This window comes from Symphalangus syndactylus, chromosome 2 (genome assembly GCF_028878055.3).
Source record: "Symphalangus syndactylus isolate Jambi chromosome 2, NHGRI_mSymSyn1-v2.1_pri, whole genome shotgun sequence".
Lineage (NCBI taxonomy): Eukaryota > Metazoa > Chordata > Mammalia > Primates > Hylobatidae > Symphalangus > Symphalangus syndactylus.
The window spans coordinates 14,420,348-14,445,935 of NC_072424.2; the positions used below are offsets into that span (position 1 = coordinate 14,420,348).

The following is a 25,588-nucleotide window of genomic DNA, read 5'->3' on the forward strand; positions in this document are numbered from 1 at the left end:
CCTGAAGGGAAGTGCTCCTGTCTGCATTTGCCTTCCTTCATGCTTCCTTGTGGGAAACCTGGCCACATGGTCCCAGTCCTCTGCTACCCTCAGGGCCACTGTTCCAGGGTCTCAGGGTGTCAGAGAGGTGTCGGCAGAAATAACTCCTTGGAGTTATTGGTCTTCCTTAGAATTGGGGTTTACAATCTGTATTGGTTTCCTAGGGCAGTCATAATAAATCACCACAAACTTGGCTTCTTAAAACAACAGAAATGTATTCTCATGATTCTGGAGGCCAGAAGTCCTAAATCAAGATGTCTGCAGGATTGGTTCCCTCTGGTGGCCCTAAGGGATAAAAGCTGTCCCCTGCTCCCAGCACTTGGTGGCCTCCAGCAGTCCTTGGCATTCCTTGGCTCATAGATCCCGCACTCCAGGCTCTGCTTCCATCTTTCTGTGGTGCTCCCTGTCCTCTCCTCTTTTTATAAGGACACCTGCCATTGGATTTGGGACCACCCTAAATCCAGGAGGATCTCATCTTAAGATCCTGCACTTAATGACATCTGCAAAGACCCTATTTCCAAGAAAGGTCACATTCACAGGGGCTGGGCTTAAGACTTGGACATAATTCTTTGGTGTCCATTATCCATCTAACTATGGAATCCAGATGGTGGCCATAGCTTGTGGTGAATCTAGTCCCTGTTCAGATGTCTGTGACACAGCAGGATGCCAGGGACCCAGCGTAGGTTCTCGCAGTGGGGTTTGAGGGGCTCCCAAAGCCCACTGCCAAGTCTCTGAGCAGATCCAAAGTACCCAGAGGTGACTGAGAGGCCAAAGGAGTCTCTTTTCATCCAGCCCAGGAAGGAGCGTGGCCTGGCTCTCAAAGGCTGTACATGTGACTCACAGGAAGTGAGGTAGTGAGTTCACTTTAACCCACCCCAAACAGATGAAAATCAGCCGTTTCACCTGCTGGGGGTGGGCTTGCCTGGTTGGAACAGTAGGTGTGTCCCAGTTTTTCCCAGGGATGACTTCTTGATCTCTGAAGAATTGTGTGGAATCAGCAGATTCCTTATGAAGTGACTTTGTATTTAAAATCAAGACAGGCTTAGGTGCTTTTGTTTTATTTATGAGCCAAATATCCGCAAGAATTGTTATTACCACAAAGAAAATTCTCAGTATGGAAACCTTCAGCCAATGTTTGGGTTTGTGTGAGGTAATTTATGTGATGGAATTCCAGTTCCACCAAACAATTTGGGTAGTTCTGTGGGCATCTTTGGTAAAAACTGGGCTTCGAATTCTTATTTAACATGGGATTTTATGACAGTTTCAGAAGCATCTGTTACTTTTCATTGACGTAGTTTCTTGGGCTGAGCCATAATATTGACAGGACTCATAGGAAATGTGTGAGCCAGGAAGGGTACTCCTCAGACCAATTGCCACCTGGCACCCCTCAGTGCACACAGCCAAACCTTGTTTGAAGGTTCACGCGTATCTGATTTTGGCACTTATTGACCAGCCATTTAGGTCATAGTAACTATGAGCGACGCTATGGCGACAGATGCCGTGTTTCAGTTTTGATGTATCTTCTAATTCTGAAGAAGGAAAACAGCACAGGTGATGTTGGGGACACCAGTAATAAGCTGATGTGGTGTTGTCTTGGGGACTATTCTCAGGCGAGTGTGGATCTGGGGAAATCTACTCAGTGGCCACCGAGCACCTTTGCTGACTGTCACTTTGGACAGTTTGGCTGGCCAGGCTGTGGTAGATGGAACACTGCTGTTCCGGTGGGTGTTTTGATTCTGGGAACTCTGTGGGTAGATCTCAAACCGCTGAAGACTTCCAAGAGGTGTCCTCTGTGAACATGGGCCGTGGATGAATTCTAGAGGGCTGTGTCAGAGGCACCCCATGTGCCAAGGCGGGCTACAGAGGTGGATAGCTTCTGGGCCTGTCCCTAAGAAATGCTGCTCCTCATATCATGACTTCAGTTAGAGGGGAGGGCAGTGGAGAAGGCACATTTGCAACAGACCCTGCTATAAGGGAGCACAGTTTTTGCAGGATAGTGTGTGGCTGAAGGTCTGATGTATTTGGAAGTATGGATGGCCGCTGGGCGTGGTGGCTCACGCCTGTAATCCCAGCACTTTGGGAGGCCGAGGCGGGTGGATCACCTGAGGTCTGGAGTTCGAGACTAGCCTGGCCAACATAGTGAAACCCTGTCTCTACTAAAAATACAAAAAATCAGCTAGGCGTGGTGGCAGGCACCTGTAATTTCAGCTACTCAGGAGGCTGAAGCAGGAGAATTGCTTGAAGCTGGGAGGCGGAGGTTGCAGTGAGCCGAGATTACGTCATTGCACTCCAACCTGGGCAACCAAAGCGAAACTCCGCTTCAAAAAAAAAAAAAGAGAAGGAAGTATGGATGTCAGATACCTGGATGCATGGGTGCAGAATGAGAGTCACAGAATTGCCTTCCCTGGAAAGAGGGGAAGCCAGGTTGGAGAAGTTGAAGGAATAGAAAGTACAGAGCTTTGAGGAGAGAGAAGTGTGACCCTGTAGAGCCACACAGGCCACGTTTTTCATAAGCCCAGTTTCACCCTTGGCCCAGAGATGCAGGTGTGTGCAAGAAGAGAGTAGGACATATGGCAGGAAGGTTGAAAACAGACAAAAAGGGCTGTAAGGAGAGATAGAGGAGAAAAAAGAGTAGGAAACTCACACCCTGAAAGTTCTGTTGAAGATAAAAACACCTCTTTTTTTTTTTTTTTTTTTTTTGAGACAGGTTCTCCCTCCCATTGCCCAGGCTGGAGTGCAATGGCATGATCACGGCTCACTGCAGCCTCAACTTCCTGGGCTCAGGTGATTCTCCCACCCCAGTCTCCAGAATAGCTGGACTACAGGCACGCACCACCACGCCTGGCCAATTTTTTGTATTTTTAGTAGAGACGAGGTTTCACTGTGTTGCCTGGGCTGGACTTGAACTCCTATGTTCAAGTGATCCTCCCACCTTGGCCTCCTAAAGCGCTGGGATTACAGGCATGAGCCACTGTGCCTGGCCCTGACATTTGTTACAATGGCAATGCAGGCCTTCTTCAGGACCATTGTAGTAGGTATAGGGACTGCCATGACAGTTTTCCAGTAGAGGAGAGAGACTCCGAATACAACTAGGAAAAGTAGGGATTTTAAAGCCGAGGTGGGTGGATCAGTTGAGGTCAGGAGTTCAGGACCAACCTGGCCAACATGGTGAAACCCCATCTCTACAAAAAATACAAAAAAATTACCCAGGTTTGGTGGGCAGGCACCTGTAGTCCCAACTACTCGGGAGGCTGAAGCAGGAGAATCGCTTGAACCCAGGAGGTGGAGGTTGCAGTGAGCTGAGATCACGCCACTGTACTCCAGCCTGGGGGACAGAGCGAAACTCCGTCTCAAAAGAAAAAAAAAAAAAAAGCCAAGGAGCAGAGTGAGGGGGTTGGTGGCTGGAAAATTACTAAGGGGAAACATCAAGGGGGAAGGGGTGGGGATTCTGGCTAAACCAACCCTATGGGATTCTTGCTGGAGACAGGCCAGGTGGCCAGGCATCTCCTGGGGGTGGTGGACCAGGAATCTGATCAGGTAAGAAGGGTGGTCAATTAACCAAGGGTGGGGGATTCTGGCTAAACCAGCATAGTAGTGTCAACAAACAATATTTTGACAAATTTAGTTTAGAGATCTCACTGGTGTTTATTAGCACGGTCCGTGAACAGGGCAGCATCCCATTCCTGTAATATGAAGGTACTCCTGTGGGCCCAGCCAGGTTCTGGCTTTATAGGCAGAAACGGGCTGAAGAAGCAAAAACAGGGAACAGAGAATGGATTGTTCATTTCAAAGTGACTTTCCTTCTAGGGTTAAAGCAAAGGGGACGTCTGACTGGTTGCTGTGTATCCCCTGGTTTTTTGGAAACTGGCCCGTTCTGAGTTCAGTTCAATTACGTGGCACCTAGCACAGATGACTCTGTTCTGGCCTGTGGGGGCCTTGTGCAGAAGCTCAGTCCAGAACAGTAGCTTCTCATACATTTTATTTAACAGCAGGATTCTTGCTAAAATAGGGTGATGCAGAGATGGACCTGGAGGTAAAAAAGTTGAGGTCTAGTTGGGAGGAGGATACAGAGGAGCCTGAAGTGGGTCAAGGAAGACGATCAATTCCCGTGCAGCAGCATTCTGCCATACGTGTGCGTGGTGTCTATGAACAGATCTGTGTCCACGGGTAAACGTGTAAGTCTGCAGGTATTCACGTGCGTATGTGGGGGTGCTTTTACATCGTGTTAAAAACGAGGTCCCTGCCAACCTAGAAAGATACATCTCATCATTTTTTTTTTTTTCAGTGTCAGGAATGTGTATGGAAAGGACTGGGAATTTCATGTGGAATTGTAATATTGTGAGAGCAACAGATGCTCTTATTTTTGTTCCCTTCAGTAGAGGAGAGAGGAATGAGAAGGTGCATACAATTTTCATGGCTTCTCTTTGCTAGTGTACCATTTTTGTAATCTGGTATTGTTTGAAGCTCCCTGTTACTGGGAAAACAGAGGCTGCCTGAGATGATAGAACAAGCAACAACATAAAAGCAGCTGGTGGTTTGTGTGGGGCCAGTATAGACATGTCTGGGTCTGGAAGAGCTTAGGTGGCCACGAGAAGGGTGGGAGCTCGGAGGGATGAGGGAGGTGGCTCATCTGCAAGGGAAGGAAGAAGAGTGGTTGTGTTTCAATCAGGAAAACTAGATAATGTAATTGTACACTGATTTTCAGTGTTGCCCAAATGGTGTGATTGCACGTTCATGGGTGGTAAAAATATACATTTATTTTATTCACAGGTTGTACTCAGACTACCTCTACTTTGCAAGTTCGAATAAATCCGCAGACGACTTCCATGAGAAAGTGACAGAAGCACTGCAGCTGTTTGAAAATTGCATGTTTGATTATTCACTGCGCGCCTGCGTCTACAACAATACCCTCAACAACGCCATGCCTGTGCGTATCCCCCGAGCTGGCCCCTGGCAGAAGGAGCTGGTTTGTTGTTATTATGCAAGCGGCATTGTGGGTTTGGGTTTTAGCATAGGAACAGAGAGAAGCGTTTTAATGTGCAAATGCTGTTCCCCATTATTCATGGATGTAAAAGCTGAAAACTGATGGGCTCTTAGTCTGGCTGCCTGCCTTCTTCCCTGCTGGTCACCTGCCACCTCCCCCTCCTCCCTCAGCAGGAGGATGAGGGTGTGTTTAGGAAGATTACCATTTAGCAAGACACCCGGCAATTAGAATCAGCAGACACGAGGACACCCGACTCTCAAATTGTCTTAAGAGCATTCTCTTGAGCGGTGGATTGTTTTGTTGGTTTACAAAATTACCCATCAATGATTTTCAGTGCTTCTTTGACAGAGTCTCAATTGAAAAATATTTTCTGTTGATTCCTCAATCGTATCTCTTGTTCTTCCTTCAGAACTATGTCTGTAAATTTCTAGCCTTTTTGAATGCAAAAAGCTGTTATTGGTGAATTCAGCACCTTTTAGCCCCGGGATAGTTTTCCATGCTGGTCTCCCTGGGCTGGCTGTGTGCTTCAACAGCAGGGCTTATGCAGCGAGGCTAATGCCGCTGCCTGTTCCGCTTGCTCTGCTCAGCGTTTCACGTGGCAAGGCACGAACAGGCCTGCTGTGGAGTCTTGGAAGCCCCCAGGTGGTGGGGCTTCAGGCCAAGAGGCTCTGCCCCCTCTTTCTTATTACAGAGGCCATGGGATCTGGGAGGCAGCATGCAGGGGCAGCAGGTGGGATTCCAGGCTGCCCTGTTGGACTTTGTAGTTCGGCAAGGAAGATGCCACAGGGACACAGGTAACCCCAGAGCCTGCTCTGGTGCCAGGTAGGAGGAGTGCACTTTGGAACCAGCCATTGGTGTGGGTCAGGTTTCCAGCTTGGCCGTTTGCTGGCTGTGTGACTCTAGGCAGTTGTCTCAGCCTCTCTGAGACTCAGTTGCTTTGTCATACAATGGGGTAACAATACTGCTTTACCAGGCTGTTGTGATGGGTCTGTCTTGCATTCCTGCGTTCATTCTTGCCAGTATGTCCCCTGCATGGCACTGGGTCCTGGGGCCACAGCAGTACCAGGACAGATGTGGTCCTTGCCTTCCTGTGCAGCTGCAGGGGATAGAAGATGGAGGCTGGGCAGGGAGCCCTGGCCACCAGAGAACCACCTGAGAACAGGGCATCAGACAGGTTCTTAGGAGAGGGAATGTCTGTGCTGAGGCCTGAAGGAGAGTTGGCCAGGGAAGTGAGAGCAGCGTGTGCAGAGGCCCAGTGGTCAGCACCACTTGCCATGCAGAACACAGCCAGCCACGTGGTGTGGGAGATGGGGGGCACTGAGGGAGGGGGCTTGGGTGCGTGGCGCGTGGGACCGCACCACCGGGTCTAGCCTCAGAAGTCTAGACTTCACCCTGAGACAGATGGGACCCCTCAGAGGGTTTTAAGCAGGGGATAGTGTAGGAGTGGAAAAGGAATATCTCACTACTGTGTTCATGGCTGAGGCACCTATAATAAAACACTAACGCGAGAAAGCACATATACTTGTTTAATGTAAGTTTCATGTAACCAAGGGAGGGAGTCTTCATAAGGAAATAGAGACCCGGAGAAACGGGAAACCTGTGCGTGTTTGTGCTTGGGTTTGATGAAGAGAGCAGTCAGGGTGAGGGCTATGATTGTCAAAGGGGGAATGACCCAGTGGCTCTGTGGCCACCGTCACAGGGGACACAGGGTCTCGGAGAAACTCTATTTGTGTGTGGCTTGACCAGCACAGCTTGTCGACCTGGCTTCGTGACCCAGAACCGCTCTCAGCTGTGACTCTTGGCCCTGGACCCCTGTGGAGTGAGTCTGAGAGAACAGGCAGGGCAGCCCACCCAATCCTCAAGGCGGCTCCCTGAGGGCGGTCTCAGGGCTGGGGCTGGCAGGAGGAAAGGGGTGCTGGCGTGACGCCTCAAGGTGGGGTTGTGGTTTCTTCCAGCACTGATCATAATGCTGAGCAGAGAGGGGTGCCCAGTGTGTGCTGACAGACACGAATCAAGTTGCAGCTGTGACTCAGGCCAGGCCCATTTTGTGCCACATCTACACTTTCCTGCTGCAGGTGGCTGTTCCATCCTGCAGGCCCCGCATAGAGGACCTTCAGTCCTGGCATAAACAGTAATAGCAGCAGCTAAGAGCCAGGGCTATTATGGGTCAAATGCCGAGGTTGGCACGCAAATCGGGGAACGTGCTCTCAGACTGGGTTTCCCCGTCATCCTACCATGCCTGATTCAATCCACCCACGAGTCCTCCCTCTTTTTCCCAGTATTTCTAGAGAGCTCCACTGTTATACCCTCTGCTATTGCCCTGATTCAGCCACTGGCCCTTTCATTGCAACCCCCACCTGCACAACTTCCCTCTCTCTGGGAGACAGCCCCTCCCCAGACCCCTTCTCACCTTGATCCGTTGCACCAGCCATCTTTCTTTTTTTGGGACGGAGTCTCACTCTGTCGCCCAGGCTGGAGTGCAGTGGCGCAATCTCAGCTCACTGCAAGCTCTGCCTCCTGGGTTCACGCCATTCTCCTGCCTCAGCCTCCTGAGTAGCTGGGACTACAGGCGCCCACCACCATGCCCGGCTAATTTTTTTTTGTATTTTTAGTAGAGACGGGGTTTCACTGTGTTAGCCAGGATGGTCTCAATCTCCTGACCTCGTGATCTGCCCGCCTCTGCCTCCCAAAGTGCTGGGATTACAGGTGTGAGCCACCACGCCCGGCTGCACCAGCCATCTTTCTAAGATGCCGAACTGCCATCACTATTGATGGGGTTCAGGGCACACTGCCCCCAAATATAACAGCTTGGCATTTGAGAAAACAGCAGAAGCAGGAAGGCCATTCTTGCCTCCCTGTCCCCTCCTCCTCTGAAGCTGGCCGTAAAACACTCAGAGCAGAGGTGCCCTCCCTGTACATCCTCATCTCTGAAGAACTGGGGGCACAGAGGCGAATCTGAACAGACAGGCCTGGCTGTGTCTCCCCCAGTGCATGACCACGAGATAATTCCCCCTTACAGGGATTCGTGGCTCTGAGCTCACTTCTTTGGCTGGCACTCATGCTCTCACTTAATCAGCCAATATTTATAAATGCAAAGCAAAGAGAGGAAATTCCCTAGCATTATTAAATGATATAATTTGAAATCCTAAACAACTGTAATTACAAACAAAATGTGTGACATCGTCAGGAGACTGTCTCCAGGTGAATTTAAAGCATGGCTGGGGGATTCGCCTACTTTAGTGTGGGAAGTGAGGGTGCACCTTTGTCCCCCGATGGTCAGGGGTTGCAGGACCCCTCCAGGAATGAATCTGGAGGGAAAAGTCCAAGGAAAATCCAAGAGGAACCAAATAGGAGTGTTGTCCCGTCTTTGATCGGTGCCTCCTTTCAGGGAAGGAAGAGCTTGGTGCACAACCTTCAAGGCTTGTCTGAGGCCAGCATCCTGACTGAGGGAGGGATGAGAAGGAGGAAGGCATTGGTGGTTCCCGGCCCCAGCTGGCCAGGTGACCCGGTTTGCCTGGCTCCCTTCTCTGCCCAAGTGCCTCCTGGTAGACAAGAGCCACCAGGTGGAGCCTGCCGAGGAGGCTGTGTGCTGGTCAGAGTATGGATGGGAAATGATGGATTCAGCCAGTGTAGACTCAGCACCAGCCTGGCACTACACCTTAACACAGGCCCTCCCATGCCTGGGGCTTCCTACTGGGAAAACTGAGGCTCAGGGAGGCAGCCTTCCTCTGGAGTCACAGCCAGTAAGCAGAGGATCTAGGACCCAAATCTAGGCCTTTTAACCCAGCTTCCCCTAGACGTGTGTTTGGTCTCAACATTTCCCCAACAGTCTGATCTTCAGTGGTTGCTACTCTGCACTCATGGCCCTGGTCCAAGAGAGAAGGTGCAGGACGGTGCTGTGACCAGTTGTGTGCTTGGAATGAGGCATGTGTCCCCACCTTGGTGTTTCTACCACATTGTGCCTTTTGAAATTTTCTCCTGTTCTTGATCCTGCGTGACTCTCAAAACAAACCCGATAGGTGGGTGGGAAGACAGGAGTCAGTCAATGTCACTGTCAGCAGATGAGGACAGCGAGGGGCAAGGTATCCAGCTAATGTGGTCGTAGAAGGGGCCAGAGCCCTCCCCTGCAGGCCCTGGGACCACTGAGTTCTCTCTGCAGGAGACTGCCTGAAAAGGACTGGGAAAAGTGGGGCAGGTGTGGGCTTTGCACTGGGGACTCCTAGGAGGAAGCTGCTTAAGCTGGGCTGGGTTTAGATGGGCAGGGAGAGGCAGGGCAGGGGGAACTCCTGACCCAAGGCACAGTTTATTTTAATAGCTTTAAATAGTGTTTCTTGCTGCAGAAGAGCTAATATCTAATATGCACGTGCAGTCTGCATGCTACCGGGCACTTTGTACCATGCAGAGTGTGCTGACTCCCATCCAGTGCCCTGGGGCCAAGCCCTTGGATACTTTCTCCCACACAGAAGGGAGGGTGTGCCCCTGCCCTCCTGCTCCGGGTCAGCACTCCGACCGTGAACTGGAGAGCACTGCTGAAACTGAGCCGTAAGTTCATGGGCACCATCGTGATCCTCCCTGTGTTGTATATGCTTGAGTCTTTGCGATAAAAGGTTTCTAAAACTCCAGCTGTGAGAGGTGAAAGGGATCTAACCTTTGTTCATTACTGCCAGCCCCTGTCCCAAGCCCTTTCAATGCATGGTCTCATTAGAGATCCCCTGAAATCATCCCTGTTTTACAGATGGGAACACCGAGGCTCACAGAGGTTAATTCTCCCACCCATAGCTGATATCAGGCAGGCTCAAGGTTCAATCCCGGGTCTGCTGGCCTTTGACACTCAGGGATTTTTTGCCTTTCCTAGCTGGCTCCTAAAAGCAAAGGATTTTGCTGGCAGGAGGCCCGGGTTTTATGTTTTGTGTTTTGCTGAGGATGACAAGACAGTAGCTTAGCGGGTGCCTCTGGTCAGAGGAGATCCCCAGGGGCAGGCCCAGTGGACAGGAGGGATGCGGCAGTAACAGATTGTCCCTTAATCTTCTCTTCAGTCCCTGGAGAGCCCACACACCAGACAAAGAGCCAGGCAATCAGAAACCCTCTTCATAAAGGTGAATTTTCATTTCTGGGAGAAGCCAGTTTCCCTCCAGCTGTGAATCCCAGCATGGCCACAGCCCTGGGAGGGCAGCTTTGTAAGGCGCCCCGAGCCCTGGCACACCCTCCTGGAGGCACCCGGACGCAGGGGCAGCACAGACTCCACTGCCTCTGGCCAGCCTCTGCCTCTGGCCAGCCCCCGCCACTGTTCTGCAGCACACCTTACCCTGGGGAGTGCTCAGAGCAGGGTCCCCAGAAGCCTGGTGCCTGGATGAGCAGCAGCCACAGCCCGTGGGAACTTGTCAGAAATGCAAACGCTCTGCCAGTCCCAGACCTCCTGAATCAGAAACTCTGGGGACGGGGCCATGGTCTGTTTCTCAGGCCCTCCAGGTGGGTGTTTGTGGGCTCCGGTTGGAGAGCCACCAGGGCTCTTGTCACCACTCCCTCCTTTGTGCCCTCTGGGGTGGGGCAGACTTGCTCCGGGGCGTGCTTTACTCTGACTGTCTTCTCTCTCCACCTACTCCTTTTCTCCACTGTGTGCATCACAAGGTGATCGCTGAAGTCTGTTTCTTTACCAGTTGAGCTCTGTCTCCACGAGATTGCAGCTTCCCTGAGGCCAGGGCCACTTCTGTTAGCAGCAAATCACCATTGCCTAGCAGCGTGCCTGGCACATGGTGGCACGAGCTCAGCTTATTTGCCAAATGAATGAATGGGGACAAGTGGGGAGGCTGGCTGGGGACTCCCAACTGAAATCCCTAGTAGGGGACGGAGAGGCTCGGCCAGGTACCTGTCTGGGGAGAAGGGGGGACTGGGACTGTGCTCAGCTCAGCCTCGGCTCTCGGTGGGGATTGCTCTTCTCTGGGGCCCTGCATGGGGAACAAGCTCCACATGCACAGGTGACCTGGCTTCAGGTCCTGTCTCCAGGGGTATTGGCCACTGACCCTGAGTAGCCCCCTGCCCTGCCCTGCACCTCCGTGTTTTTATCGGTGAATCAGCTGGCACGGTTAACTTCAAAGGCTTCTCGCAGCTCTGATGTTTTCTAATTTTAAGCACGTTGGGCACTTGCCCTAAATACCCTTTTTATTTTTGCTCTATTTTGATTCTCTGTCCTATACTGGGAAAAGGTGAGGGGAAAAAAAATCTGCTGGGGGCTATCTTTGTCCTGTCTTCATGGTGCATATGGTTGCAGTACTGATACTGCCTGCACCAGAAACTGTCACTTCAGGTGACCACACTCCCCCTGCCTGGCAAGGGGGCTGGGGCTTGGGGTGGGAATTGAGGGGTCTTTGGGGTAGATAGATCAGAGGGAAGGCACAAAGTGGGAGGGGAGCTAGCCCCGGGAGAAGCAGCCGAGCGCCAGGAGGCCTTCCCTGCCTGCAGCCCTTGCGGTTTCCTCTTTTCCTCCCCTTCTTGGCTCAGCCCTGCCTGCTGAGGAGGACCACGCTGTGGTGCAGGCCTGTGTCCACCTGAGACAGCGCAGGGGGCTCTCATGAGGATGGGCACAAACAGGGTTTCAGAGAACTATCTGTCAGGTGCAGGTGCCCAGCCAGGTGCTCGGACAGACCACAGCTGCTCTAAAACACCGCAGACTGCCACAAACACCTGGCTGCTTTCCTTCTGGAAAGTTCTCCTGTTGAAAGGCACATTCTCTGGAAAAGAAAAACCTCATCAGACTGGTCTCCCCTACGAGGGACGGCCTACAAGCCTGCCAGGGAGAGAATTGAAAAGCCCCGGGAGGCCGGTGACTTAACAGCGAGTTGGTCTCGTCATGATTCGTCTGCGTTGGAGGCGACACACATGTTTATTTCTGAGACTGGCATGTTCTCATTTTCTCTTTAGTTTCGGCCCAGCTTGAGATCTTTTTTCTGAGCTGGCATGTGAGGTAGCCACAAAGTGTGGGTTGAAAACAGCTAATGAATTTTGAAGGCAACTTATCCACTCTAATTGCTTTTCTTCCTCCTCATCCTCCTCCATGGTTAGAAAAATAATGAAATGGGAAAAGAATAGTTAGCATCTGTACATATTTTGCCCAGTCTTTCATTGTCTTATTGTTAACACTGTATTCAGCAATTGCACCTGAGAACCATGTTGAGGGCCAGAGTGCAGGCTTTGCAAGGATGGGATGGTGGAGAAGCCACAGTCCCTGCCCTCAAGGTCAAGGTCCAGGTCAAGTTGGGCAGGAAAGGAAATGTGACATGAGAGTGTCTGCCTAAAAAATGGGAACTCCAGAGAGGAGCCTGGGGAGCCGGGAAGTGCTGCATATATGAGAGGATGAGCTGGAAGTTTAAGCCAGGCCCAGGACTTTCTACACATAGAAAGCCGTGAAGGCTGTAAGCAGGGCTGGCTATGGCTAGATCGCTGCTTTGGAAAGCCCATGCTGGTGGCAGAGTGCAGATGAGAGTGCAGAGACCAGGGGAAGGAGAAACAGCCAGGAGGCTGTATCAGCTTCAGGTAGGTGTAGATGGGGCATAAACAAAGGCAGTGGTGTGAACTGGGGAGAGGTGGGAGATGAGAAGTTCTGGGCAGACACAGATAGGCAGAGCAGAGTCCCTGGGCACTTGGAGAAGGGGCAAGGGGAGAAGCCCTGGAGAAGGGAGCCTCACAGCAAAAGGGGAAGAGGCTGTTTTTTTCTGGAAGCTTTGCTAAGAGTTTAGGGTGAACTGTGGAGTTAGAGGAAACTGTTCCCAAGACTGCTCTCACTTCTGACACCAGTTGCAAGTTCAGGAGAGATATTCTCCAACCCACCTTCAGGTTCAGTAATTTTCCAGAAGGATTCTCAGAACACACTGGAGGCTATTCCGCTCTTGGTTATGATTTATTACAGGGAAAGGATGAAGATTAAAATCAGCCAAGGGAGAGGGAAGTGGAGGGGGCAGACTCCAGGAGGGGCCCAAATGCGGAGCTCTGAGTCCTCCTCTCCCTGTGGAGTCATGGACAGTGTTAGTGCCACTGGCCATGGTATGTGACAATCCTCGTGGAGTATTGCCAGGCCAAGCCTTGGGGGTCCAGACCTTTTACTAGGGCTCCGTCACATGCAGCTCCTGTGGCTGACCTTTAGTCTCCAGTCCTACCAGAGTCAGAACCGATACCATGTGGCCCAAGGCCCCATCATCAATCTCAGTGTTAGCCTGCCCATGACCAAAGCCCTCAGGCCAACCAAGACACTTCTGTCAGGTAGGACGTCCAGGGGCCCAGAGATCACCCCCCAGGAGCCGAGGGAAAGGCCCGAGTTCTCTCTGAGTAGAGTTAAATCTTCACCACATGGCTTGCAGTAAGGCATGAGAGAAGGAACAGAAGGGTGAAGACCCGGGAAATGGGTACTAGAAAGTAGAAGGGACTTAAATAGGAACATTCTCCTGTGTACTTGGTTCAGTGCTGATTAGATGCTGATTTACACACACCCTCACAGTCAAGGATGTTCCTCTGGCATCAGGCATTTGGCTCTTCACTCATCTAGGTTGTCTTTGGGGTGTCTGTGGTTGATTTTTCACAGCCAGTTGTGTGCTGGGCATAGAGGTCACAGTGGAAACAGAGAAACAGCCAGGATATTGTGCAAAGAACATGTGCACCATTGGTGGCCACAACCTTGACCTCTTCCCTGCACTTCAGTCCTTACCTGTGAAATGGAGGCATGGAGCTGCCCACAGGGTGTTGTGAGCATTAAATGCAACCCCTAATATAGGAATTCTTTGCACATGTAGCACAAAACCCCCCATAAAGAAGCAAGAACACCTTGTGTAAATCCAGCTTCTGAAAGTAACTTTGCTAGGATAACTCTTTTGTGGTACAGTGAAATGCCATACCACTTTGGAAAAGTGCCCTATGGTGTTGGGGCAACTGCTCCTGAAATAATGCCCTTCTTCTGTGGTCCTAGGTGAGGCTCCAGGTCGGGCTGTATGCTGTGTACCTTCTGGACTGGCTCAGTGTTTTTGACAAGCAACAGTTTCTCATTCTTCGCCTAGAAGATCATGCATCCAACGTCAAGTACACCATGCACAAGGTCTTCCAGTTTCTGAACCTAGGTATGAGTGTGGTGCTTAGACTGACAGGGCAAAGCATGAGCTCTGTGGACTTGTTGTGGGAGTCCTCTGGGGCAAATGCAGACCTGGTCAGCTGGGTGGGAATGGGCTGAGCTGGGAGGCCTGGGGATGTCCTCCAGGAGGCCTGTTAAGTACCATTTATTGAGCACTAGCTGTACACAGGTCATTGTGCACAGTATGGTGAGGGAGTCTCTGGAGAGGAGGAAATGGTTTCCCTTCTGGGAACTTATGGTCTAGTGAAGGGAGAGGAGGAAGCCGTAGCTCACCTAACTGAATGACAGGGTGCCATGGGGAAGGTCAGCACTGACACGCAAGGTACGTGCTGATGGTTTGGGATCCCAGCTACTGCAGGGATGAAGAGGGCTTCATGGAAGGAAAGGGCCTGAGAGCTGAGCTTTGTAGGACCAACAGGATGTCACTGGGGGGCTGGAGCAGAGGACATGGGGCTTGGAGGAGGGAACAGACAGATCATTGCATCATCTTGGGTATTCTTGGAAATTCCTGGAGTCAGAGCCGTGTGGCTGAGTTTTGGCTGCTGGTCATGGATGCTGGGCCCCTGGGGCATGAGTGCCTGCCCTCAGCCTGTGGATACCACACCCCCCCCACCCCCCGCAGGGGCCTGAGAGTCACTTTGTGGTGACAGGCCACACTGCTGACTATGGTGATGGCTGGCAGAGGCATGTGCTGGCGGAGTGAGTGCTGCCCATGTGGATGGGGCACCCAGGGATGGCTTGAAAGGCTGAGCAGGCTCGAACAAGCCGCCCTCCTTCCCAGAACACCTCCTGCAGCCCTGACTAATGGTCTTGCCTGGGAACTTGGTTAATTGAGTATTTCTGGAAATATATCTGCCTGCCACTGGGACTTGGGCCTCTTTGATCATTTGATTTTGTTTCTTCTTTTTTTGGAATTTGATGAGTTCTTTCCCTTCCAAGGCTTAGAATCATCTTTCTTTGATTTGACCACATGTTGTCTCTGTCCCATTAATGAGCTTGTCTTTTGTCCCCAGGATGGATAGTAAGGCCAATTCTGTATCTCATATGGCCCTAGGATGCTGGGACATGCTTTTTCTGTATATGGGCTAAGGACTTTGGCCAGATCCCAAGAGCCCCCGGTTGAGGCTTGAGCAGTGATGGGTTACACCAAGAAGCTGTGGCCCAGAGGGTGGGGCGTGGGGGTGGCAGCCCCTGCTGCTTTGTTTCAGGGCCTCTCACTCCAGAGGGCAGGGTGTGTGGGTGACTGACAGCCCCTGCTGGCCTGTCCAGGGCCTCTCCTCACTCCAGAGGGTGGGGCATGGTGGTGACTGACAACCTCTGCCAGCCTGTTCCAGGGCCTCTCTTCACTCCAGAGGGCGGGGCGTGGGGGTGACTGACAGTCCTTGCCGGCAGGCCTCTTCTCACTGATCTCCTTGCTGCAGATGGAGGTTCAGCCAGTGGGGGCTCTGGGCACAGGTGGCCTCCTCCCAGCCCTCCTCCCTATGGCCACTTCACAGCAAGACGCACAGGGTGAAACTGTGCAGGCCCAGGGCCCTTGGCGTGAGCAGCCTAAAGTAGAAACGGTGATGGTAGAATTCCAGAGGGCTGCTGAGCAGGAAAACCGAAACCCATGGGCTGTGCCCGGCAGGCCGCATGTTCCTCCAAGGATGGGCTGACATTCATGGAGAGCAGCCCACCGAGGGCAATTGGAAGGGAATCCTTGAGGTCAGCCTCAGACGCTGTATCATCATTAAATGCCAGCTGGGCTCCCCCGAGGATGGGCATCCTGCACCTGCCGCAGAATTTCTTTGCAATTTCCTAATGGTGTTTCCACCTTCCTCCCTCAGTGCTTCCAAAATGGATCCAGCCAAAGAATTTTAATCCCTAAATACATTCTCTTAAAGGAAACTCCCGTCTGAATACGAAGCATAGCTGGGATTTTTGCAAAGTCCCTTTTAGTTCCTGCCATGCCTCCTGCCTTACGGGACTCGTCTTCTTTTATTCTAGGGCCTTTAAGTGAGAAGCAGGAGGCTTTGATGACCAAGAGCCCTGCATCCAATGCACGGCGTCCCGAGGACCGGAACCTGGGGCCCATGTGGCCCATCACACAGAAGATTCTGCAGGATTTCTACAGGCCCTTCAATGCTAGGCTGGCTCAGGTCCTCGCTGATGAGGCGTTTGCGTGGAAGACGACGTGAGAGCTGAACTGTTGCTGCACGTGCTGGGCCCGCCAATGCCGTCATCATCAGGATTTTACAAATCTCTTTGCGGGGAACTGTTTCACTCATGGTGTGGAAAACCCCAGGACTCTGCCACTCCAGGCACACATGAATTATAACCATTTTGGAATTTCCTTTGTGATGTTCAAGAGCTCAGCAATGGACCCCTCACAGAGCTCCTCTGTCCGAGGCCATTGGAGACCCCAGTTTCTCAAGAATTCAGCTCTTCTCTGAGCGTCCTGGAGCTTGGGGATGCAGCCAGCTGGCCTGCCCTGGCTGTGGAGAGAACACCTAGGAAGGCAGCCCGGCCCTGCCCGCCTCCACCTTCTGGAGAGCCTGAGTCTGGGTTCTGAGTTAGCAAGCCAGAGGTCATGCCACAGGCCTGGCTGGAACTTAGACTTCACGTTCCCTTTTCTCCCCCTAGAGATGGGGTCTCGCCGTGTTGCACAGACTGTCTGTATTCAGTGGCTGTCTTCACAGGTGTGATCGTACCACATTCACTTCTGAAACACTCTTGGTGAGATGGCTGACCTCACTGGGACAGAGAACCGCAGTCTTTCAAGAATGGAGGCTCTTCATTTATTTTTTTCCTTTACTCCAAACTCAGCCCTCCAGTTTCTTCAGATGTAAACCCTGTTAACTTCACTGTTTCCAAAAGGAAAAAAACAAGTCAGTTTTCGGCAGCACCTTCATCTTTCTGACCTCCTGCTCTTCTGTCCTTGTGGACTTACGTTTAACATAGAAAATGAATGCGTTCAAAACAAAACCACTTTCTGCATTTAACCAGTCCTGGCTGTCTCTCTGCTGCCTCTTTATACGTTTTCTCAAGAAATTCAGTTTATAATTGGAAGGGAAATTTTTGCTGTTAATGCCAGAATGAGCAACCTGAAGGAATTGAACACTTCATGGAAAATCTAGGTAATTCAAGCCCTCATCAGGTTTATAAGGTCATCAGAGAAACAGAGGATTTTAATTTTTAGTTCTGGCCAGCTACAGGCTCCATTTCTCTGCGTTCCCATTGGAAATAGTTTATTTCCACATTCTCCACTACGTGTGGTCAAAGTTCCTCACCCAGCAGGGGACTATAGATACTCGTGTCCCAATTCCAAAACAATGCACACGCTGAACTTGGGCTGAACGTGGCGTGTTGAGATTTGGAATGAGGTTTCTAAGAGCCGTGTTCTTCATGGAATTTTCCAGGCTACTTGGCAGCTTGGTTTACCGATGGATGGGCTAGAGACCTTGTCATTTCTTGGAAGTCACAGGGAAGATTGAAGAGAACACTTGAGCATCCTTGGCAACAGCGCAGGTGGGACCTGGATGAAGCTTTACACTCAAGTGTTGTCAAGGGAAGCGTCCTGTGAACCAAAGTTCTCAGGCCAAGGTCTCGCCCACCAAAGCCAGAAAGTGCAAGCACCCGTCTACCCAGCTCTAACTTGTATGTGTGAGACAGACCGGGCTTCAGGGGTAGGAGAATCTGCAATCGCTCAGCCGTCCCCTCCTGGTGCTGTTGTCTTTCTGTCATCAGAGAAGGGACACAGCCCGTTTGAAGGTGTGCAGAGGGCTCTGAGCGCCAGGATGGCCGGGGCTGTTTTTGCTACTGAAGGAGTGTGCGTCCTGAACTCCCACTTGCAGGGACAGTCCCCACCGTCTCTATAGCCGGCACTGGGAGCAGCCGCCAGCAGGAAAATCTGGCGTGAACACAAGGATGCTTTAGGGAGAGATCACTTCAGTGTGTGTGTATATTTATTTGCAGTACAGTGCGTGTGTGTGTGTGTGTGTACGCGCACGTGTGGGTGAGTGCGTCTTCTGAGTGGGTTCTGTTCAGTTGCTAATGAGGCTCCTCCGCTCTGGACACAACCCTTTTATAGATTAATTTCTCTGCCAATTAACTTGTCATTTTCAGTACATATTTTACTATTCCACACCAACCATAATTACAACAAGGGATTTTTCTTATGCACTCCTATGCATGTGAATAACATGTGGTGTAATTCTGCTTCTTACAGAAGTATTACTGAAGGTATTATTTCCAATATTATTTGGTTTATTATGTGGATCTTTTTTATATATGCAGTCCCATCCCTTCTGTGCCAATCAATGCCATCCAGACATGGTTTTTCCCTCCAGGGGCCTTTCTCCAGAGGGCACTTCTGCTGCCTCTGCTTCCTCTCGTTCGAGGCCCGGCTCTTGCTGACAGACTAGGTTCCGTTCTGGGCGGTGGTTCTCGAGCCTGCCATTCAAAACCAAAGCGAATTGGAGCATTTCTCACAACATGGTATTGAAGTTCCTTTTTGTTCTCAAAAGCTGTGACTGTGTTAAATTGTACTCCCTTAGTCCTGTAAGGTATGTTAAGCGAATTGCAGTTACACTGTACTTTTATTAATATTTAACAAAATTAAAGATGGACCCATATGAGTGACGCCTGTGGAGCGCGTGCTCTTCCTCTGCAGCCAAGCTCTTCCTGGTGCATGAGTGCATCGCAGTGGTTTAGTGTGGGACCTGCTCGAGTTGTGCAGGCCCTGTGTAAAGGGGAGTTACAGCTGTGCTGGCTGCTGAGAGACGAGGTGTGATTGTGCGAGCAACAGGCAGAAGAAAACTCAAAGACCAGAGAGAAAAGGATTCAGATGTTAGCAGGGACTCCCTGTGTGAGTCCTTGTTGGGGTGTGAGTCAGGGTGGGAGGTCTGGCCCAGCCCACAGTCAGGCCTAGCATTGTCTTCAGACCTTCAAATTTTAAGGTTAAGTGACCACAGGCCTCATTCCGGTGGCCTGCCTGGGCCCTGGCAGCTGTGAGTTTGAGACCCCCGGTGTCTCTGGCATATGTCCTTATCGCTGAGGTTAAGCCTGCAGAAGGAGGTGGTGTGCGCTCAGGTGGGGCAGCCAGGACAAAAGATGACAAACAACAGAAACTGATTTTCTCAGTCTGGAGGCCAGAGGCCCGAGATGAAGGCGCCGCAGGGCTGGTTTCTCTGGGGGTCTCTCTCCTTGGCTCGCTGATGGCTGATTGTCTCTGTGTGTTCATGTGGCCACACACACATGCCCCTGCCGCCTCTTCCTCTCCTTATAAGGACACCAGTCGGAGTGGATGAAGGCGCGCTCTGACAGCCTCATCTTAACCTCATCACCTCTTTAAAAAACTTTATCTGCAAATGCAGTCACATACTGAGGTACTCGAGATTGGGACTTCAGCATATGAATTTGGGGCACACTTTTCAGCCCATACAGAGGGGACATCTCAGGCTTAGGGCTCTGAAAGCTGGGCCATCGTGAGCACAGCATGGACCATGGTGGGTCCCCCAGTTCTGGGCAGACCTTCCTGGGGGAGCCTTTCTCCCCAGCACCACCTCCCACAGTGGTGTGTTGAGGTTGGAGGCAGGTGTGTCCAGGCTGGAAATAGGGGAGACCCCATCTTTTCCTGCCAGGGTCAGGAATGGCTTTACCCAGCAGGGAATGGAGGATGGGTGGGAGTCAGGAGCAGGACGACTGGGGTGCATCTTTGAGGGCTGAGGGCACGACCTCCCTCCCTTTCAGATCTCCCCTGAAAGCCTCTCCCGTGAGGCCACCCACTCCCCATGGAGAAACCAGCCCTCGGGAAGGATCCTGATGAGCATGCCTCTTCCCCACAAAATGACCCGATTTGGGAACTGAGGCAAAGGCTGTGCTCCAGGTGGAGGAACTCCAAGGATCCCTGAGTGTGGAGACAGGGATTCTGTGGGTGGCTGTTTTCCTGTTACTCCAGAAATCTCACCCTGTAGGCAGCTGTGCTGCCTATGGTGAGGTGGAGCCCATGGGGACTGATAGGAAAACATCACTCTGATGAATCGGGTTTTCCCAGTACTTCACGGGGCAAGGTTCCCTGCGGAGCAGCAGAGACAGAATAGGTCCCGTGGGGCAGAAGCTGCATCGGCCGGAGCGGCTGTCGGCCTGGGAGCTTTGTGAGTTTATGTTGCTGTAAAGGAGTACCTGAGGCTGGAAATGTATAAAGGAAAAAAGGCTTGTTTGGCTCGCGATTCTGCCGGCTAAGGATTGAGCATCGGGTGAAAGCCTCAGGCTGCTTCACTCCTGGCGGAAGGTGAAGAGGGCTGGGTGCGCAGAGGTCACGGGACGGCAGGGCCGGGGGAGGGAGGTGCCAGGCTCTTTTCAACAACCTGCTTTTGCGGGAACAAATAAGAGCAACAACTCACTACCCCCAGGACGGCACCAAGCTGTTCTTGAGAGCTCTGGCCCCATGACCCCAACGCTGGGGATCAGATTTCAACATGAGGTTTGGGGTACACACATCCAAACTACAGCAGCTACTATAAATCACCCCAAACTTAGTGACTCAAAGCAACAGAAGTTTATGATCTTACGGTGCTGGAGGCCAGAAGTCTGAAGTGGGTCTCACTGGCCTAAATTCAAGCGATGAGCAGGACTGGTTCCTTCGGGGGCTCAAAGGGAGTCTGCTTTCCTACCTTTTCCAGCTTTGAGAGGCCGCCTGCACTCACGCCTCCTGGTTCTCTCCTCCATGGTCAAAAGCACGGCATCTTCAAGTCTAACTCTCTCCCTCTGCTTCAGAGATCACATGGCCTTCTCTGACCCTCATGCTCCTGGTGTCGTAAGGACGCTTGCGATGACACTGGGCCCACCAGATACTCTGGGATCATCTCCCCATCTCCGGATCACATCTGCAAAGCCTCTTTGGCCATAGAAGGGAGCATATTTGTAGGCTCTAGGGATTATGACATGGACGTCTTCAAAGGCCCTTATTCAGCCAACCACAGGAGGGTGGTGTGGAGAGCTGGCCAGTCAGGCAAGCGTGGGATGGAGGAGGTTCCCCGGCTGGTTCCCTGTGCTTTACTGTACAGCCCAAGCAGGTCTGAGTGGGGAGGGGGCTGCCCTCAGCAGAAGCCGAGCTTCTGGATGCGTCTATTCCAGGACAGCGCATCTTCCCGTCCAGGCAAGGCCCTGTGACTGGGGTAGTGGAGTAGGTGAGACAGGGCAACGCGAGGGGTCAGGCCACAGACCCCACAGCCCCACCTCCTGAATTCACATCACAGTGTTTTTCCCATGGAAGGTCACCTGCTTTCCAAGAGTCAGCCTTGTCCCCCACAATGGAGACAGGACAATTTCTCCAGCTCTTGGTAGAAGTAGTTTTTGAGTGCTTACTAGTTATTGACCTTTTTACTTTAAAAAAAATTTTTGTGAAGTTACTTTGTCAGTTTTCCAGGATGTGTGTAAACTACACACATCAGCCACCTGGGTAGTTTTGAGTTGCTGAAGTTCAGCTGTTGTTGACTTCAAAGGCAGCAGCTTATGAAAGTTACAGAAATAGAACATTTTCCAGTCCCTGTTCAGGGGTTGGTGACCTCCGTGGCCCCCAGCCTCGCAGCTTTGGGCTTTGGAAGGCTGGTGTCCGGTCTCACTGATGGCTACAGGCTGGACTCACCCCCACCATCTCTGTCCTCACCAACCCTGTCCCCAGCCACCTGGCTCATCCCCAGTATCCTCTGCAAACCTGCTCCTACTCGGGTCTGGGGCAGGAGGCTGAGCACTGTGGGCCATCCTGGGAGCCTCGGGCTGCACAGGTTGCTGACCTTGGACTGTAAGGGCTGAGTACGAAGGCAGAAGGTGGGGATTCTCAGGCAACGCAGCAGGCCTGTGAGAGAGGCTGGGGAGGAGCAACAGGGCTCTCTCAATTGCCATCTGCAAGTGGCTGCGTCCTCCTGCCATGGGGCACCCAGGACCCAGCTCAGGCTTGCACCTAGGTTCTTCATTGTTGAACCTGTGGCAAAGCAAGGAGGAGACTTGGTCTACTCCCTGCTGGGCAGCCTCTGCTGACTGCCCTATAGGTGCTGGGCACTGTGTCTGGGGCACAGAGACTGTGAAAGGCCTCCTCTCCCATGGCGGAGAGCCGCCAGCAGCATGAGGAGGCTGGGTTCCCGCAGGGTCCTTGGCAGGCCTGAGGGCCAGTGGGGATCCTGGGGGCTTTCTGGGGTGTACCCTCAGCTCTGCATGCTTTGAAAGGCCCCTTTAAAGTCAGGTCCTGGTCAGATCTAGAAGCGGGCAAGTCTCAGCTGAGGCTGAAACCTTGGCCTCCCTGAGCCTTGTGACTTGCCCAGGGTTGGAGGCCCCCCACTCCCTGAGGAATTCTCTTCCTGGCAGGGCAGAGAAAGGTGGGGGCTAGGGAATCTGGGTGGGGAAATCCCAGCTGCCTCTCCCTACACCCTGGCCCATCTCCTCCAGGTCATGAGCCACCCCCCTTCGACTGTTGTTCCACCATAAGGGACGATGATTTGCATCTGCCAAACTCTGCCCCCGACAGGGACAGTGTGGGAAGAGGGTAAGCCCTGAGTTTGGAGCCAGATGAGCTGGATTCAAAGCCCAATTCCGCAGCAGAGGGCCTGGGACAGCCATCTCATAACCTTGGGTACACCACAGGCCCTTTCTGTACCCACAGGTCTGTCTTGCTCATGAGTGGGTCTCAGAGTTTTACAAATCTAGACTGAGGATCAGAGAGGCTGCACGCCCACCTGAGGTCACACAGCTCAGATCCCCAGAAAGAGAGCAGAATGGCAGCTCAGACATTTCAAGTCAGTGCTTTTAACCATAGTGCTGCATTGTATACCTTTAGCACCAGCCCCAGGCTTCCATCCTCAGCAGCCTGTCTACATTTCGAGGGTTAGTTCTCCTTCCCCTCCATTTCAAATGCCCCCCTTTCAAGTTCCCTCAGGGAAGGCCAGTGGTTTCTGGGGTCACCTGGGCCAGGGGTTTCTGCAGCTCAACCCATCAAGGGTCTAGGTGATGACTGGGATTTCTAGGGGGAAACAAGGGAAATAAACATGACTTTTTCTGCCAAAAGACTCTCTCAGCCGAGACTTGCTGGCATGGGTATTCCCCCTGCCCTGGGCTGGCTGGCGTGAGTTGTCTGTGCCTCCCTGAAGGCAGACTTCAGGGGCTGGCTGTGATGGGCTAGCTGTGGTGAGGAGTCCCCTGAGCCCTGAGTCACATCAGAAGCAGATTGCTCCACCCCAGGGCTTGGCCTTGCCCAGGGCCTCAAAGGCACCAAACGTACACACCTGAGCTAGAAAGTGTAAAAAAGCCAAAATTTAATTTTCTCAGCAAATATTTTCTGAACATCTACTATGCACGAGTCATTGGGCCAGGCATTGTGGTGAGGGTGCGACATTGTTCATTTGCTCATTCATTGATTCCTTCACTGGTTCTTCCAACAAATATTGAGGGAGCACCAGCCATGTCCTTGGTATTAGAGGCACCTGGGAGAGCAGAGCTGGTCCCTGCCTGCATGCAATGCAGCAGACAGATATTGATCAGAAACAGACAAGACATTGATCACAGCATTGCCTAAAGCATTTCAGAACTGCAACGGGCATGAGGGGCGATACTGGGGACAGTGACATATTTCTGGTGAGATACCCTCACTCCTCAGCTACTCCACTCTCTATGACCTCCCCATCTGCCTCAGAGACCAAGCCCCAAGAGGAGACTGGGCTGGAACTGACCCCCCAGCTTTCCCCAGGCCGCACGAAGACCACTCCCAGAATGTTTCAGGCCTACCAAAGCCTCCACCTACCAGGTCACCCCCAAGGCTGCCATGCCCTGATCCTCAGGAAGCCACTGTACCTTGCATTGGGTCCTATGTGTCCCATGGCCCCTCATCCATTCTCAAAATGCCTCCTCCACTTTCATGCTCTGGCTCAAGATGACCAAAGCGTTTCCATAAAGGGCCAGATTGTAAATATATTAAGACTTTGTGGGCCCAAGAGGAAAAATAGAGATATTAGGTACTAATGGAACAGAGAGAAAAGAGGTTCCACAAATATTTAGAGATGGAATTCAAAATACAATAGTTGAGTACAATTTTTTGGTAATACAGCTCTGCTTATGAGAAGCAATGGGTTCTTTTGGGAGTGGGTAACATGCTGCTTCATTGAGGGTCAAGTTGAGTACACCCTGTCAGGCCCTCTGCAGATGCTCGTCTGGAGACGCCATTCCTAATCCAATCTCCTAGCACTGTTGACTTTGTTGGCAGCTCCTCCTAAAACTCTCACTTGGTCTCCAGGACAACGGATTCCTCGCTGGTCCTCATCCTGCCTCCATGGCTGCACCTACTCTTCTTTCTGGCCATGAATGTCGGGGTGCCCAGCGGCTCAGTCCTTAGCCCTCTCCCATAACTGTTCTTATCCAGTCCGTGGCCTCAGACGCCGTATCTATGCTGATGACTCCCAGACCTCAGCCCTGAGCGCAGGCTGGTGCACCCACTGCGTGACAGGTGGCACCCCCAGCATTAATGACTCAGAGCTCTTGGGTGTGTCCCTCCACCTAAGCCACCTCCCCAGCAGGGTTCCAGCAGTGACCAGCCCATGCAGGCCACATCGCTGAGCTCCACCCGGGCACTGCTCGCCCACATCCACCCTGGAACCCATCTCGCCAGCTGTCCTGCTCCTGCCATCTCTTCTGCGGGAAGGCTCTGCCCCCAGCTTCCTCCTTCAGGCTGACCGCAATCTCCCAGTCAACCCGACCACCTTAACCAAAAAGCCACCCCACCCCTTCCCAAGCCACTCTCTCACCGTCCTGTCTTCCCCCTGCCTCATAGGATCCACCATTCTCCCGGCTCTGCCCCCTCATCTTGACAACTCTTGTATTAGTTTGGTTGATTATTTTCTGTATTTTATGATCCCCTGACATCTTGCTGATCTGGGAAGGACTGCCCTCTCGGGACTAGCTAACCCCTAGATATAGCAGCCCTTGGAGCACACCTTTTGTATGCAAAACAGCCAATCCCAGCCCACCCCAGCCATCTCCCTTCCTGAGCATTTACAGTGCGCAAGTCCCCAGTTGCCTCGCCGGCCAGGGGCCAGAAACTTGGAAGCCCAGACACCCTGAGCCCCATAAAATTATTCAAACTCAGCTCTAGCCCTGCATAGCCTGGTTGCTGTTTGTCCATTTCTTCCTATGAAAACCACAGCAAAGGCTCTGGCTCACCGTTTCCCCGGGGCTCTCTCCGCCCCCTCACCCCGGTGCTTCCCAGTGGCCCCACATAGCCCGGTGTATCTCTTCCTCTTGGGAACTGTGCGTAACAAACCATTGTGTCAAAGGCAATCTTTTTTTTTTTTTTTTTTTTTTTTTTTTTTTTTTTTGAGATAGGGTCTCACTCCGATGCCCAGGCTGGAGTGCAGTGGTGCCATCTCGGCTCACTGCAGCCTCAACCTCCAGGGCTCCGGTGATACTCCCACCTCAGCCTCCTGAGTAGC

At 52.1% G+C, this 25,588-nt stretch overlaps 1 protein-coding gene across 7 annotated transcripts in view; it reads left to right on the forward strand.

Moving 5' to 3' along the window:
* CHST15 (carbohydrate sulfotransferase 15) overlaps nt 1–18,755 on the forward strand; it is an 85,973-nt gene extending 67,218 nt beyond the window's left edge. For all 7 annotated transcript variants that reach the window (XM_055246315.2, XM_055246295.2, XM_055246296.2 and 4 more), the window contains exons 6-8: nt 4,810–4,966; nt 13,977–14,124; nt 16,122–18,755. In XM_055246315.2, the coding sequence (XP_055102290.2) occupies nt 4,810–4,966; nt 13,977–14,124; nt 16,122–16,312 (496 nt within the window). In that variant the 3' untranslated portion in view covers nt 16,313–18,755. The remainder of the gene's footprint in view (nt 1–4,809; nt 4,967–13,976; nt 14,125–16,121) is intronic.
* The last annotated feature ends 6,833 nt before the right edge of the window (nt 18,756–25,588 follow it).